The 12268-nt window shown below is 41.2% G+C and overlaps 1 protein-coding gene across 1 annotated transcript in view; it reads left to right on the forward strand.

The window, feature by feature from the left end:
* RAB2A (RAB2A, member RAS oncogene family) overlaps nucleotides 1-12268 on the forward strand; it is an 86719-nt gene that overhangs the window by 20732 nt on the left and 53719 nt on the right. The window contains exon 2 of the mRNA XM_047073972.1: nucleotides 11798-11869. Within this exon, the coding sequence (XP_046929928.1) occupies nucleotides 11798-11869 (72 nt within the window). The remainder of the gene's footprint in view (nucleotides 1-11797; nucleotides 11870-12268) is intronic.

Here is a 12268-nt window from a genome sequence, read left to right on the forward strand (position 1 = left end):
CATAAAGAAGTTCCAGAATCCAGAATGCCGGTTCTTCTTGGAAACCTCAGAGTAAGATGGCATTTCAGGAAAAAAAAATTGAGCATTGAAAGAAAAGAAAAAAAAAGGATAGTGTTCAAGCTGGTTCTTGAAAAATGGGTAGGGTTTATTTAGACAAGTAGAAATGGTAAATAATCAGAATGTACAAATAGGAAAAAACCAAGTTAGTGGTCTTTTATTGTACACGTGTTAAGTGCCACGCCTTATATGTTCTTCAGTATAAACCATCCAGTTTATTATTTTTTATTTTTTAATGTGTATTTATTTTTGAGAGAGAGAGACATAGTGCCATCAGGGGAGGGGCAGAGAGAGAGGGAGATACAGGGTCTGAAGCAGGCTCCAAGCTGACAGCACAGAGCCCCATGTGGGGGGGGCTTGAACTCGTGAACCATGAGATCATGACCTGAGCCAAAGTCAGATGCTTAACCGATTGAGCTACCCAGGTGCCCCTAAACTATCCAGTTTAACTGTAGTATAGTCCCGTGTCAGATAGTTACTGGAAATAAGATTTTCGGAAAGATAAATTCATTACACATGTTGGACCTAAATCGTGATAGAGTATGGTTGAATTTGAACTTTATTCTGTAGACAGTAGAATAGGTGGAAGTTTTTAAAAGAAAGGAATACCAGACTAGAATTATGATTACATTAGAAACTAAAGGGGCGCCTGGCCGGCTCAGTCGGTTAGATGTCCCACTTTGGCTCAGGTAATGATCTCATGGTCTGTGGGTTTGAGCCACACATCGGGCTCTGTGTTGACAGCTCAGAGCCTGGAGCCTGCTTCAGATTCTGTGTTTCCCTCTCTCTCTGTCCTCCCCCACCCACACTCTGTCTGTGTCTCTGTCTCTCTCTCAAAAGTAAATAAACAAAAAAATTTAGTTAAAGATACTAAATACACACACGTGTATATATTCATATTGTAGTACAGTGGCAGAGACATACTGGATGTTAAATGTAATCCCTTCCTTTTCTCATTCATCCCTGGTGCAGTCATACATAGGACAGATTAGGAAGCTGGAGTATAGTTAGATGATTATTATGGTGGTCCAGGTAGGGGGTAATGAAGGCCTTATCTAAGGCAGTGATAGTGAAAATGAAGTAGTTACTGATGAGAGTAGTAATTAACAGGATTTAGGAAAGAATGTTGCATGGAGTGAAAAATTAAAGGGGTGCCTGGTTGGCTCAGTTGGTTAAGCATCTGTCTGTTTCTTGGTTTTGGCTCAGGCTCATGATCTCTCGGTTTTGTGAGCTCGAGCCCCACATTGGGCTCTGCATTAGCAGTGCAGAGCCTGCTTGGGATTATCTCTCCCTCTTTCTCTGCCCTTCCCCCACTCGCACTGTCGCTGTCTCTCTCAAAAATAAATAAACTTAAAGAAGCAAAAATTAAAGATGAAGGTAATTTTCAGGTACTTTTCTATTTCAGAAGAGTACGTCAAATACAGGCTCTTTTTAAATTTATTTTTGAATATAAAGGTAATAAATACAATGGTAATGTTAAAGCATTATGAAAGGGCAGAAGACATGGTGGTGAAAGATGACAACATACAAAGAGAAACAGATCAGTAGTTACAGTTTTGGTAAGATCCACTCCCCAAGGGGTGGTCTAAGCGTAGTGATGTCCTTCCAAAGAGTATAGTATGGAAAGAGAAGGAAACAGAGTTACTTCACAGTGGAGAAACCTGTCAGACTACCTCAGGCAGGTGATCAGGAATAATCAGTCATGTTGATGGTATGTACCCTTGTTATGATAGTAGGTACCTTTGTAGAGGTGAGAAACTACTCTTATCTCTGTGGTCTTCCTCCCAAACATCAGTAACTTGAGTCAGTCATGTGGGGAAAAGTCAGACAGATTCCATTTGAGGGACAGTCTACGGCACCCTAACCAGTCCTGCTAAAAATTGTCAGGGTCAAAAAACAGGAAAGTCTGAGAAACCATCATAGCCAAGAAGAGCCTAAGGAAACATCATCGCCAAATGTTAACATGGTGCCCTTGATGAGATCCTGAGTCAGAAAAGGACATTAGGTGAAAACTAAGGGGGAGAAAAAATCAATACAATGGGAGAGGTCAAAGCAAAGAGGTTTCATAAAGAATGCAGAGTAAGGGGTAAGCTATCAAGTTAAGGCTTCTCCACTCACTGTTAGGTGTCCGTCGTGGGTCCTCAGCAAAGAGTAGCTGAGTAAGGAGTAGGGTTGGTGCTCTTCCTAAGCCTGTTTTTTAAAATGAGTTTTGCCCTCCGTGAGGCCTGACTTCTTCACCTCTTGGTCTTGAGCTCAGGTCCAGACGTGGTTTCGTAGAGTCCATGCCATGCCCAAGGTGAGTGAGATCATCACAGAAGGCCATTAGTGTTCTTCTTTTCCAGCGTTTACAACGGAGCATCTAGTTTTTTCTTCTGAAACCACACACAGCCAGAAAGTCTCCATACTTCAAAATCCGAAGAATACCTAACTCACTTTGTGAAGGGAAGTTATTAAGTATTACGGAAGCTCCCTAGGGGTTAAGGCACTTGAGTTAAGTTGTAAAGATAAGTAACCATTACCTAAATGGAAAAAAGTCACTGAGTATTTGGGGAAAGAACACTTAAAGTATGCTAAATAAATATGTGCAGATGGCTGGATGTGTGAGAAATAACTGACATGATCTGCTCTACTCATACTCATGGTTTTGGTCTCATCCCAGAAGTGTTTAAAGTACTCGAAGTACTTTAATATTGTAAACCAGAGGTACAGAAGTAGTGGCAGATGATTTGCTTCAGGGGAAAGAGGGCTGTATCCCCACAACTTCCTATTTCCTTTTCACTTGATTGATTCTTCAGCAACTCTTTCAGCCTTGTCATCAGCCTACTTGTTTCTGTACCTCCCATTTTCAGGGAAAAGCTATCCTGTATTTTGAAAGCTACATCCTCTTGGAAACTTTGTCTAATTTCTCTATTTTTATTCATTTATTTTTACCAGTGCCTGGAATATAAGTACTCCGTAAATATTTTTTGAGCGGCCATCTCTCACCTTTCCTCCTAGCCTTCACTGATAGATTTGTGACATAAGTGCTCTGTAGAACCTGTTTCCCCTTCCCTTAACTGCTCTTACGATTTCTGGTGTTTGAGGCACTTTACTGATTACGGTAGACATTATTACAGGTGGAGTCCACACACCTGGAAGACTAACAACACAAAAGTCCCAGGAAGAGGAGAGGAAAGAACGATGACTCTGGAGAAGCAGGTTGCTTTCCTAGGGCTGCTGTAACTAATGCCCCCGAACTTGCCTTCGGACCTCAAACAACAAAACTCGCTTACAGTTCTGGGGGCCGGAAGTGCAGAGTCCAGGTATCTTCAGGGCCGCTGTCCCTCTGAAGGCTCCAGGGAAACTTCTCCCGTGTCTCCTGTAGCTCCCGGTGGCTCCAGGTGTCCTTTGGCTTGTGATAGCGCAGCTCCGGTCTCTGCCTCCGTCTTCACATAGCCTGTCACCTGTGTGTATGTTTGCCTCCCCCTGCCTTTCTCTTGTAAGCACACTTGTCACTGGGTTCAGGCCCCAGCCAAAATCCAGGCTGAAATGATCTCAGTATCCCTGATTACATCTGCAGAGATCCTTTTCCTAAACAAGGTCACATTCACAGGTTCTAGGGGTTAGCCCTTGGACATCTCTCTTTGGGGGCCACTCTTCAGCCTGTTACAATAAGGGGCCAGATCAGTACCTAATGGAAGTGGTCAAGAGGATTGCTGTCTTAGTTGTGAGGGGGGGGACAGTGTGTGGAAAACCAGTAGCATAAGAGTGACTCTGAATTCATTTTACTTGAGAGAAAGTTATAGATTATGGATGTTTTCTTCACTTAATTGTAGAAAATGTGTTTTTAAAATTTTGAACTCCAGATCAGGTGGATTTGGTTGGAGATTTGCTCCTCAGCTATACTCATCTGAAAGAATTCTCAACTTAACATTTTTATTAACTTGTGAATTTGCAAAATTTGAAGTTTCCACATTTAAGCTTTATGGTATGCTTTTGAAGTAGGAATACTATATTTTTATTTTCTTTTTCCCATTTTACAGATGTGGAAATGGAGCTCAGTTTCTCTATGTAATTTGTCCAAGGTCACAGGTTATAAAATGATATAGATGATTTGAACACTGGTGTTTCAACTGTAGAGCTTGTGTTCTTTCTAATATACCATGCTGAGTTTATTAGTTTTCTGTTTAAAAAGAACAGACTTTATTGTTTTTTCGTGTTTCTCAATTTGGAATGTTGTGCAGAGAAAAATACAATTTTCTGTTTGCAAAAGAAGCTACGAATATTTCAGCCAGTTCACCACATCTCTGAATGATCTGTGTCGGAGGTCTGTCAGTTTTTTGGTATGACTTTAAAACATACAGTTCTCTAAAAGAAAAAAAAAAATCAGTGAAAGTAGAAGCTGGTTCTTTGAAAAGGGCAACAAAATTGGGGTTCGCCTGTGGGGCTCAGTCAATTAAGAGTTCAAACACTTGGTTTCAGTTCAGGTCATGATCTCACGGTTCATGGGTTTGAGCCCTGCATCAGGCTCCTTGCTGTCAGCTCGAAGCCTGGCTTGGGATTCTCTGTCCCTCTCTCTCTGCCCTTCCCCACTCGCATTCATTCATTCTCTCTCTCTCTCTCTCTCTCTCTCTCTCTCAAAATAAATGAATAAATTTTAAAAACATCAACAAAATCAATAAACCTTTAGCCAGACTCATCAAAAAGAAAAAAAGAGAAGACTCAAAATCAGAAAAATAAAATACATAGTTCTTCAGTGAGTTACTTTTAGTCATGAGATAGGTCCTTCATTCATGGAATTTTTGTTAAATTTTGTTACATCTATAAGTGTAATAGATATAAATAGGCAGCCATGATTTCAGAATGATAGTTGGACAAAAGTGGTTAGGAATTGGTTCTGGTACTTTTCAAGTTTTACTTTTTTTAATTTTAAGTTAAAAAAAATTTAAATGCTTATTTTTGAGAGAGAGAGAGAGAGAGAGAGAGAGAAAGCAAGCACCAGCAGGGGAGGAGCAAAGAGAGAAAGGGACAGAGGATCTGAATTCTCACTGACAGCAGTGAGCCTGATGTGGGGCTCGAACTCACAAACTCTGAGATCATGACCTGAGCCAAAGTCAGACACTCAACTGACTGAGCCACCCAGGTGCCCCTTAAATTTTTTAATTTTTATTTTAAAATAAACTGTGTGCCTTATGATTTTAAAAACAGAGCCATTATCAATTTTTTAAAATTATCTTGAACTTGGTGAGGTCAATTGACAACTAAGAAAATAAATCTCAGTAGAACACCTGGCACTAGGGCCATTGTTTTTTGTGGAGGACACATGGCCTAAAACTCGCTAGGGGGCTTATTAACTTGACTTTGGGGTCCATCCAAAGAATTCCTGAATCAGAATCTCTAGGGTGAGGCTTTAGGAATGCAGTTTAATGAGTATTGCTTGTATTTATTTGGCATTCGTGTGGGACTTAGGTACTCAGTCCTCACCACAATACTGTCCTACTGATGATGGTGACTTGGACCCAAAGTAAAAGGAAAAGTTAAGGTGACTTCATGGTAGGAACTCTGACAGTGGCATTAAGTACACTAATTTGTATTAATCAAAGAGTGAGTAGCGAAAGCAGTCTTCAGAAAGAACAAGGCTGGAGGCATCATGCTGTCTGATTTCAAACTATATTACAAAGCCGTAGTAATCAAAACAGTAGAGTCTTGGCATAAAAACAGACACGAGGGTCCATAGAACAGAATAGAGAGCCCAGAAATAAACCACACATGTATGGTCAGCTCATTTATGACAAAAGAGCCAAGAATATACAGTGGGGAAAGGGCAGTCGCTTTAATAAAAGATGTAAGGAAAACTGGACAGCGACATACAAAAGCATGAAACTGGACCACTGTCTCACATCACACACAAAAATTAACTCAAGCGGATTAAGGACTTGAATGTCCTGAAACCATAACACTTCTAGAAGAAAACATATGCCATAGCTCCTTGGCACTGGTCTTGGAGATGACTTTTGGATCTGACACCAAAAGCAAAGGCAACAAAAGCAAAAGTAAACAAGCAGGACACTGAAACTACAAAAGCTTCTACATGGCAAAAACACCACAGAGGTTAGAGCTTCATCCAAGGCCACCCACGTAGTGCTTGTAACCACTGCATAATGCTGACAGCTCAGTCAGAACCTCTGGGGGTGAGGCCGAATGTGGATTTGGGGATTTTTTGGTAAAGATCAGAAACTTCTAATGGATAGAGAGCGATTGGGAATGGAAGCTACTTCACATAGAATGGCCAGAGAAGGCGTCTGTGGTGGCGAGAAACCAGCCGTGGGAGTCTGTCTGCATGGAGAGGCAGAGAAGAGGACGCAGGAAGGCCTCTCAGGTTCCAGGTATAGAATGAAAACCAGTAGTAGTTGGATTTGGAGGGGCCGCTTTTATGTTTGCTTGGTTTCTGTTTAATTCTGTTACAAAACAAACGTGCTTTTATAAAACGGCGTGTCTTTTTGCTGGTCCCTCTCTATCTGTGGCTTTAAATACCATCTTAAAGGGGCGCCTGGGTGGTTCAGTTGGTTGGGCGACCGACTTCGGCTCAGGTCATGATCTCACAGTTTGTGAGTTCGAGCCCCGCGTCAGGTTCTGTGCTTATAGCTCAGAGCCTGGAGCCTGCTTTGGATTCTGTGTTTCTCCCTCTCTCTGTCCCCTCCCCTGCTCACACTCTGTGCCTCTCTGTCTCTCAATAATAAATAAACATTTAAAAAAATAAATAATAAAAAAATAAATACCATCTTATGCTGACAGTTCTAATTTATATCTCCGACCTCAACATCTTCCCTGTAGTCTAAACTTACATACCAAACTCCTATATTCTATTGCCTGCTCACCCCAACTCGAGATAACTGGACTGGAATTGATGATCTTTCCTGCTCTCCTGAGAATTTTCCCCATCTCACGGATTCTCCCATTGATCAGGCAGAAACATTGGAGCTGTGCTTCATGCTTTTCTCCTCTCAAAACCCACATCCACACGACCAACAGATTATCCTGGCTCTACTTCAAACCGGCATAGAATTCAGTCACTTCAGACCCCTCCTTGCTGCTGCCCTGGTCCAAGACACCATTCCTTGCCTGACTGAGGAAAGCCGCCTTAACCAGTCTCTCTGCTTCTGCTTGTGCTCACAGGTTATTCTCACTGCAGCGGCCAGAACGACTATTTTAGAATTTACTTCCAATTCTGTCACTCCTTTGCGCAAGACCCTCCAGAGAGTCGGCCATTTTATCACGAGTAAATGTTAAAAGTCCTGTGGGGTCTGTGTGACCAGGCCGCTATGATGCCTGCAACCTCTGCTCTTAGGTACAGGACTCTCCCCTGCCTTCTGAGCTGCAGCCATATCTGGCCTCATCGCAGTTTCTCCCACACATCCCACAGACAGCGTTTCCTCTGGCCGTTTCCTTAGCCTAAAGTGTTCTTCTCTCAGTAATCCACCTGCCTGCTTCCTCCTCTCCTCAAGTTGTTACTTAAACTTCACCTTCTCAGTGAGCAGCCACCTCATTTAAACACCACACTCTTTTTCCTTCCCCCCAGCATTGCATATCTTTGCTTTTTCTCCCCCCCCTTTTTTAAAAAAAAAAAAAAAGTTTATTTATTATCGAGAGACAGAGAGACAGGAGACAGAATCCGAAGCAGGCTCTAGGCTCCTGGCTGTGAGCACAGAGCCCGACACAGGGCTCGAACTCAGAAACCGCGAGATCATGACCTGAGCTGAAGTAGGAGGCTTAACCGACTGAGCCGCCCAGCCGCCCCTGCTCTGCTTTTTCTCTGTACCATACCAAGTAACACTCCGCACTACCACGTCTTCATCCATCCATCCATCCGTCCGTCCGTCACACTCCCCTCTTCCCCCACTATACACATACGTGCAGATGTGCGCACACACACTTAAAAGAATAAGAAAGTTTGTTCATGATCTCTTCTCCAGAAGGTCAGGGCCTTTATCTTATTGTTGACTGATACATTCCAGTTGCTTAACCTCAGAACATAGTACGTATCCAAGTATTTCTAGCAAGGTTGAATTTTGGAAAATCGTTGGAAGTACATGTGGTCAAACTGAAAATGAATAAAAGGTGCTTCATGCTTTTAGGGAGCTTAAAGTATACATAGAGTAATAAATGATAGTGGTAGTAGTAATGGTAACAAACATTTGTTGAGTTCTTTTTTGAATTTTACTATGTGCCCGACACTGTGGTAAGCACTTAATGCATGAACTCATTTAATACTTCCAATAAACATATGAGATAGGTACTATTATTCTCCTCCTTTTTACACATTAGGAAAGTGAGGCACTGAGAAGGTAACTCACTTGAGGTTCTGTTGATAGTGATTAGCGAGGCTGGGATTGGAACCCAAGGAGTGTGGTGTGGCTTTGGAGTCAGAAATCTAACCCCTATGCTATGCTGTTCTTAGCATTAAATGAGCTGACATATGGAAATTGCTTAGAATGATATCTGGTGTGAGGGAGGCTCTGTACAAGTTTATCTGTTGTTGGGAATCATAATTATTAAATATTTCAAAGTTCTTGATAATACAGTTATAATAACATGAAAATATTCGTTGGCCACTTAAACTATTCCTCAGTTATTTTTTGTAAGTGTCTCCCTCCAGGAAAATCAACATATTTGACTATTATTTTCCATGAAAATGAAAGATAAATCAGTTACAGATTGCACAAAATATATAGAATTTCATCAAGTATGTAAAAATGTCGGAGCACATTTTTGCCATTGATGAATGGGGATCTGACATTTAGACTAACAAACGGCTGAAAGGATAGGGAGGATGCTTTTAAAGAACTTTCTGAATATCAAGGATTAAGAGAGACTCTGGAAAATTGGTGAAAGAAACGCTGGAGCTTTTTGCCAATTTTATATCATAAAGAGGACAAATATTAAGTAAAGGATGTCCTGCAGAGTATGCAAATTACCAAAACCCTCTAACTTGAAAAGTACTGTGGTTACCTGAGGAAAGAATACAGAGTCTTTAAACGAAGAACCAAAGAGCAAGCCTTATTCTATCCGTAAGTTGCACCTGGTCAGAGTAAGTGGTGTTAGTGGTACTAAAACAGTACATCCCGTTGTGCGGTAAGAAACGGTTTTCAGGCTCTTGTATCACTTACATGCTTACCAGACTGTTAGGTGATTCTTGAGGTCTCCCAGTAATAAAATCTGTGATGTTTAATTAATTACGTGTTTTTTCTGTATGGGAAAATTTGGGCTCTTAAAAAACAGAAATGAAGAAAAGACACAAGAATCTTAAAGGCATATTACTGAGTGAAAGAAGCCAGTCTGAAAAGGCTGATTCTAGCTATGTGGCATTCTGCAAAAGGCAAAACTGTGGACACAGTAAAAAGATCAGCACTTGCCAGGGGTTAGGGGTGAGAGAGGGACGGGGAGCATAGGGAATTTTTAGGTCAGTGACACTCTTCCGTATGATACCATAACGGGGAACACATTATACATTGGTCAAAACCCATAGAATAGGCAAACACCACAGCGAACCCTAACGTGAACCATGGACTTTGAGCGATGACGACGTGTCATTGCGGGTTCATGGATTGTAGTCAGAGTTCCAGTTCTGGTGCAGATGGTGATGGTGGAAGAGGCTATGCTCCTGTGGGGCAGGGACTATATGGGAACTGGCTGTCCTTTCTGCTCAGTTTTGCTGTAAAACGAAATAACTGCCCTGAAAAATATTTTTAAAAAACAAAGAAATCCCCTCAGGGTGCCTGGCTGGCCCAGTCAGTAGAGCATGTGACTCTTTATCTTGAGGTCATGAGTTCGAGTCCCATGTTGGGGTATAGATTGTACTTAATTTTTTTTTCTGAATCTTAAAAAATAATAATAATAATAACCCTGAAGATTCATATCGCGAATGTTCACTTATTTTGTACTTTGACACCTAAAAAATAATAATTTTCCTTTCTGTCGCAGACCTGAAAGGCTTTTCAAAGAAGCTAGAAATCTGCTAAAATGAGTTTGGCTTTACATCTTTTGTAATGTAAAAAAAGAAATCATAGATCAAAGAAAAGAGAAGAAAACTCAGGTCAGATGTTTTGAAATTCCAGTTTATTTTGGTTAAAACATTCCAAAAACATTGAACAAATAAAGTATTTCCCAAACCATAACCATACACACACACAAATTTCTTTGATTTGTTTATTGGGCATTTTGACAATCTTTGTGACATTTGACACTAGGGCCAGTTGTTCACCAGAGTCATTTAATGGCCTTATCTCTGGCATAGGACAACAAGATATTCGTCATCCTTCTTGCGTTGAGTTTATAATCTAGAAGACATTGAACATCTTGGTTCAAGTGTCACTTCTCCAGAAAGACCTTCTCCAGCCCTTCAGTCTAGATTAAGTATCTTTTTACTCTTCCTCACAGTACTCTCTTCTTTCAAAAGGCAATATTTGTAATTCTAAATTGCAGTGCATATAGATTACTTGGCATTCATTCTGTTTTTTTTTCTCTACCTGTACTCGAAGGAAGCATTCCACAGGATTGTGTCTTCAAGTCCCAAGTGCAGAGCACAGTTAACATTCAGTAGAGCCTTTTGAGGGAAAGGGTGAACCAAGTGCAGGGTGCTCTCAAGGAAGCAGTCGGAGGCATATATGAAGAAAAGGGCCTGAAAATGAGTAGGAAAATGGTGTGGTGTTCAGTAAACCAGTTCTCATAGGACAGGTAGGATGAATACAGATAATTTGTCTTTAATTTAGGGCCGAGGAAGTTATTCATGACCTTAGTGACGTGAAATTTGGTAGTAGAGGGAAGGGACCAATTCAATTTTTTTTTTTTACATTTATTTATTTTTGAGAAACAGAGTGAGACAAAGCGTGAGCCGGGGAGGGGCAGAGAGAGAAGGAGACACAGAATCCGAAGCAGGCTCCAGGCTCTGAGCAAGCGGTCAGCACAGAGCCTGACGCGGGGCTCGAACCCATGAACTGTGAGATCATGACCTGAGCCAAAGTCAGACGCTCAACCGACTGAGCCACCCAGGTGCCCCTGAAGGGACATAATTCAGATTAGTCAATCCTGAAATGAGCTAGCCAGAAAATAGACCGAAGTAGATCCCACACTTAACTGCTAGTTTGTTCGTAGGTAAGTAAGATAAACTACAAAAAGAGATTACTTTTGTTTTTACTTATTTTCACTGCGACAGGAAAAACAAAGTGCAGGAACCCTTAATGGCTGGAGTACTGTGGTAGAAAGAGGCTACTAGGGGGACCAGCTAGATGTCTTGTAGGAAGGAGTTCCTGCCACTTACCTTTGAGATTACAATATCAAATGAATAACAAAGGATGAGAAGGTGTTTGGGATTGATTAACACCTTCCACCTAAATCATCAATCCCTGGGCGCCCGGATGGCCTGGGTGGTTAAGCTTCTCAACTCATGATCCCAGGGTTCTGGGATCAAGCCTGACGTGGCTCCACACTGCATGGAGCCTGCTTAAGATATTTCTCTCTCTCTCTCTCTCTCTCTCTCTCTCTCTCTCTCTCTCTCTCTCTGTGTCTCTGTGTCTCTCTCTCTGTCTCTCAAATAAATCATCAATCCCGTAATTTCCCAAGAAATTATAACACCGAGAAATTCTGATAGATTGTTCACAGAGCACCAGAAACCCTGGCTGCCTCTTTTCTGTGTGCTTTTGTAAAGTGTTTCTTAATTTCTGTGAGTTTTGTCTCATGATTTTTTTTTTTTTTTAACTTTCAGGTGTTGGTAAATCGTGCTTATTGCTACAGTTTACAGACAAGAGGTTTCAGCCAGTGCATGACCTTACTATCGGTAAGTGTTCTACAAGAAATGAGAAACATTAAAAATTTGGGGGGGAGTGGAAATGGAATGTGCTAGAGAGGATCCATTCTATTAGTGATGAGTCAGAAAGAGTCAGTGACACTAGATTTGTTGCTGTACAGAGGTTAGTTTCATCACTTAAAAAAAAATACAAGTATAGTGAAACTAATATCATCCAACTTTATAAAAATGGTCAGAAAACAGCAAGAAGACATATTTAAGATTTTGATTGTATTTAATGGTGAAACAAATGATTGCAAAACAAGAGAGCACAGGGGTAAGAGCAGAGACTGACCAGCTTGCCAGAGTTCAAATCAAGGCTGTGCCACTAACTAGCTGGTAATCCACCTTACCACTCCATGCCTCAGATTCTTTTATCTGTAAAATGAG

Source organism: Lynx rufus, unplaced genomic scaffold (assembly GCF_022079265.1).
Source record: "Lynx rufus isolate CCGP_SWC_20201006 ecotype Redwood Valley unplaced genomic scaffold, mLynRuf1.p SCAF_12, whole genome shotgun sequence".
In the NCBI taxonomy this organism is placed as follows: domain Eukaryota; kingdom Metazoa; phylum Chordata; class Mammalia; order Carnivora; family Felidae; genus Lynx; species Lynx rufus.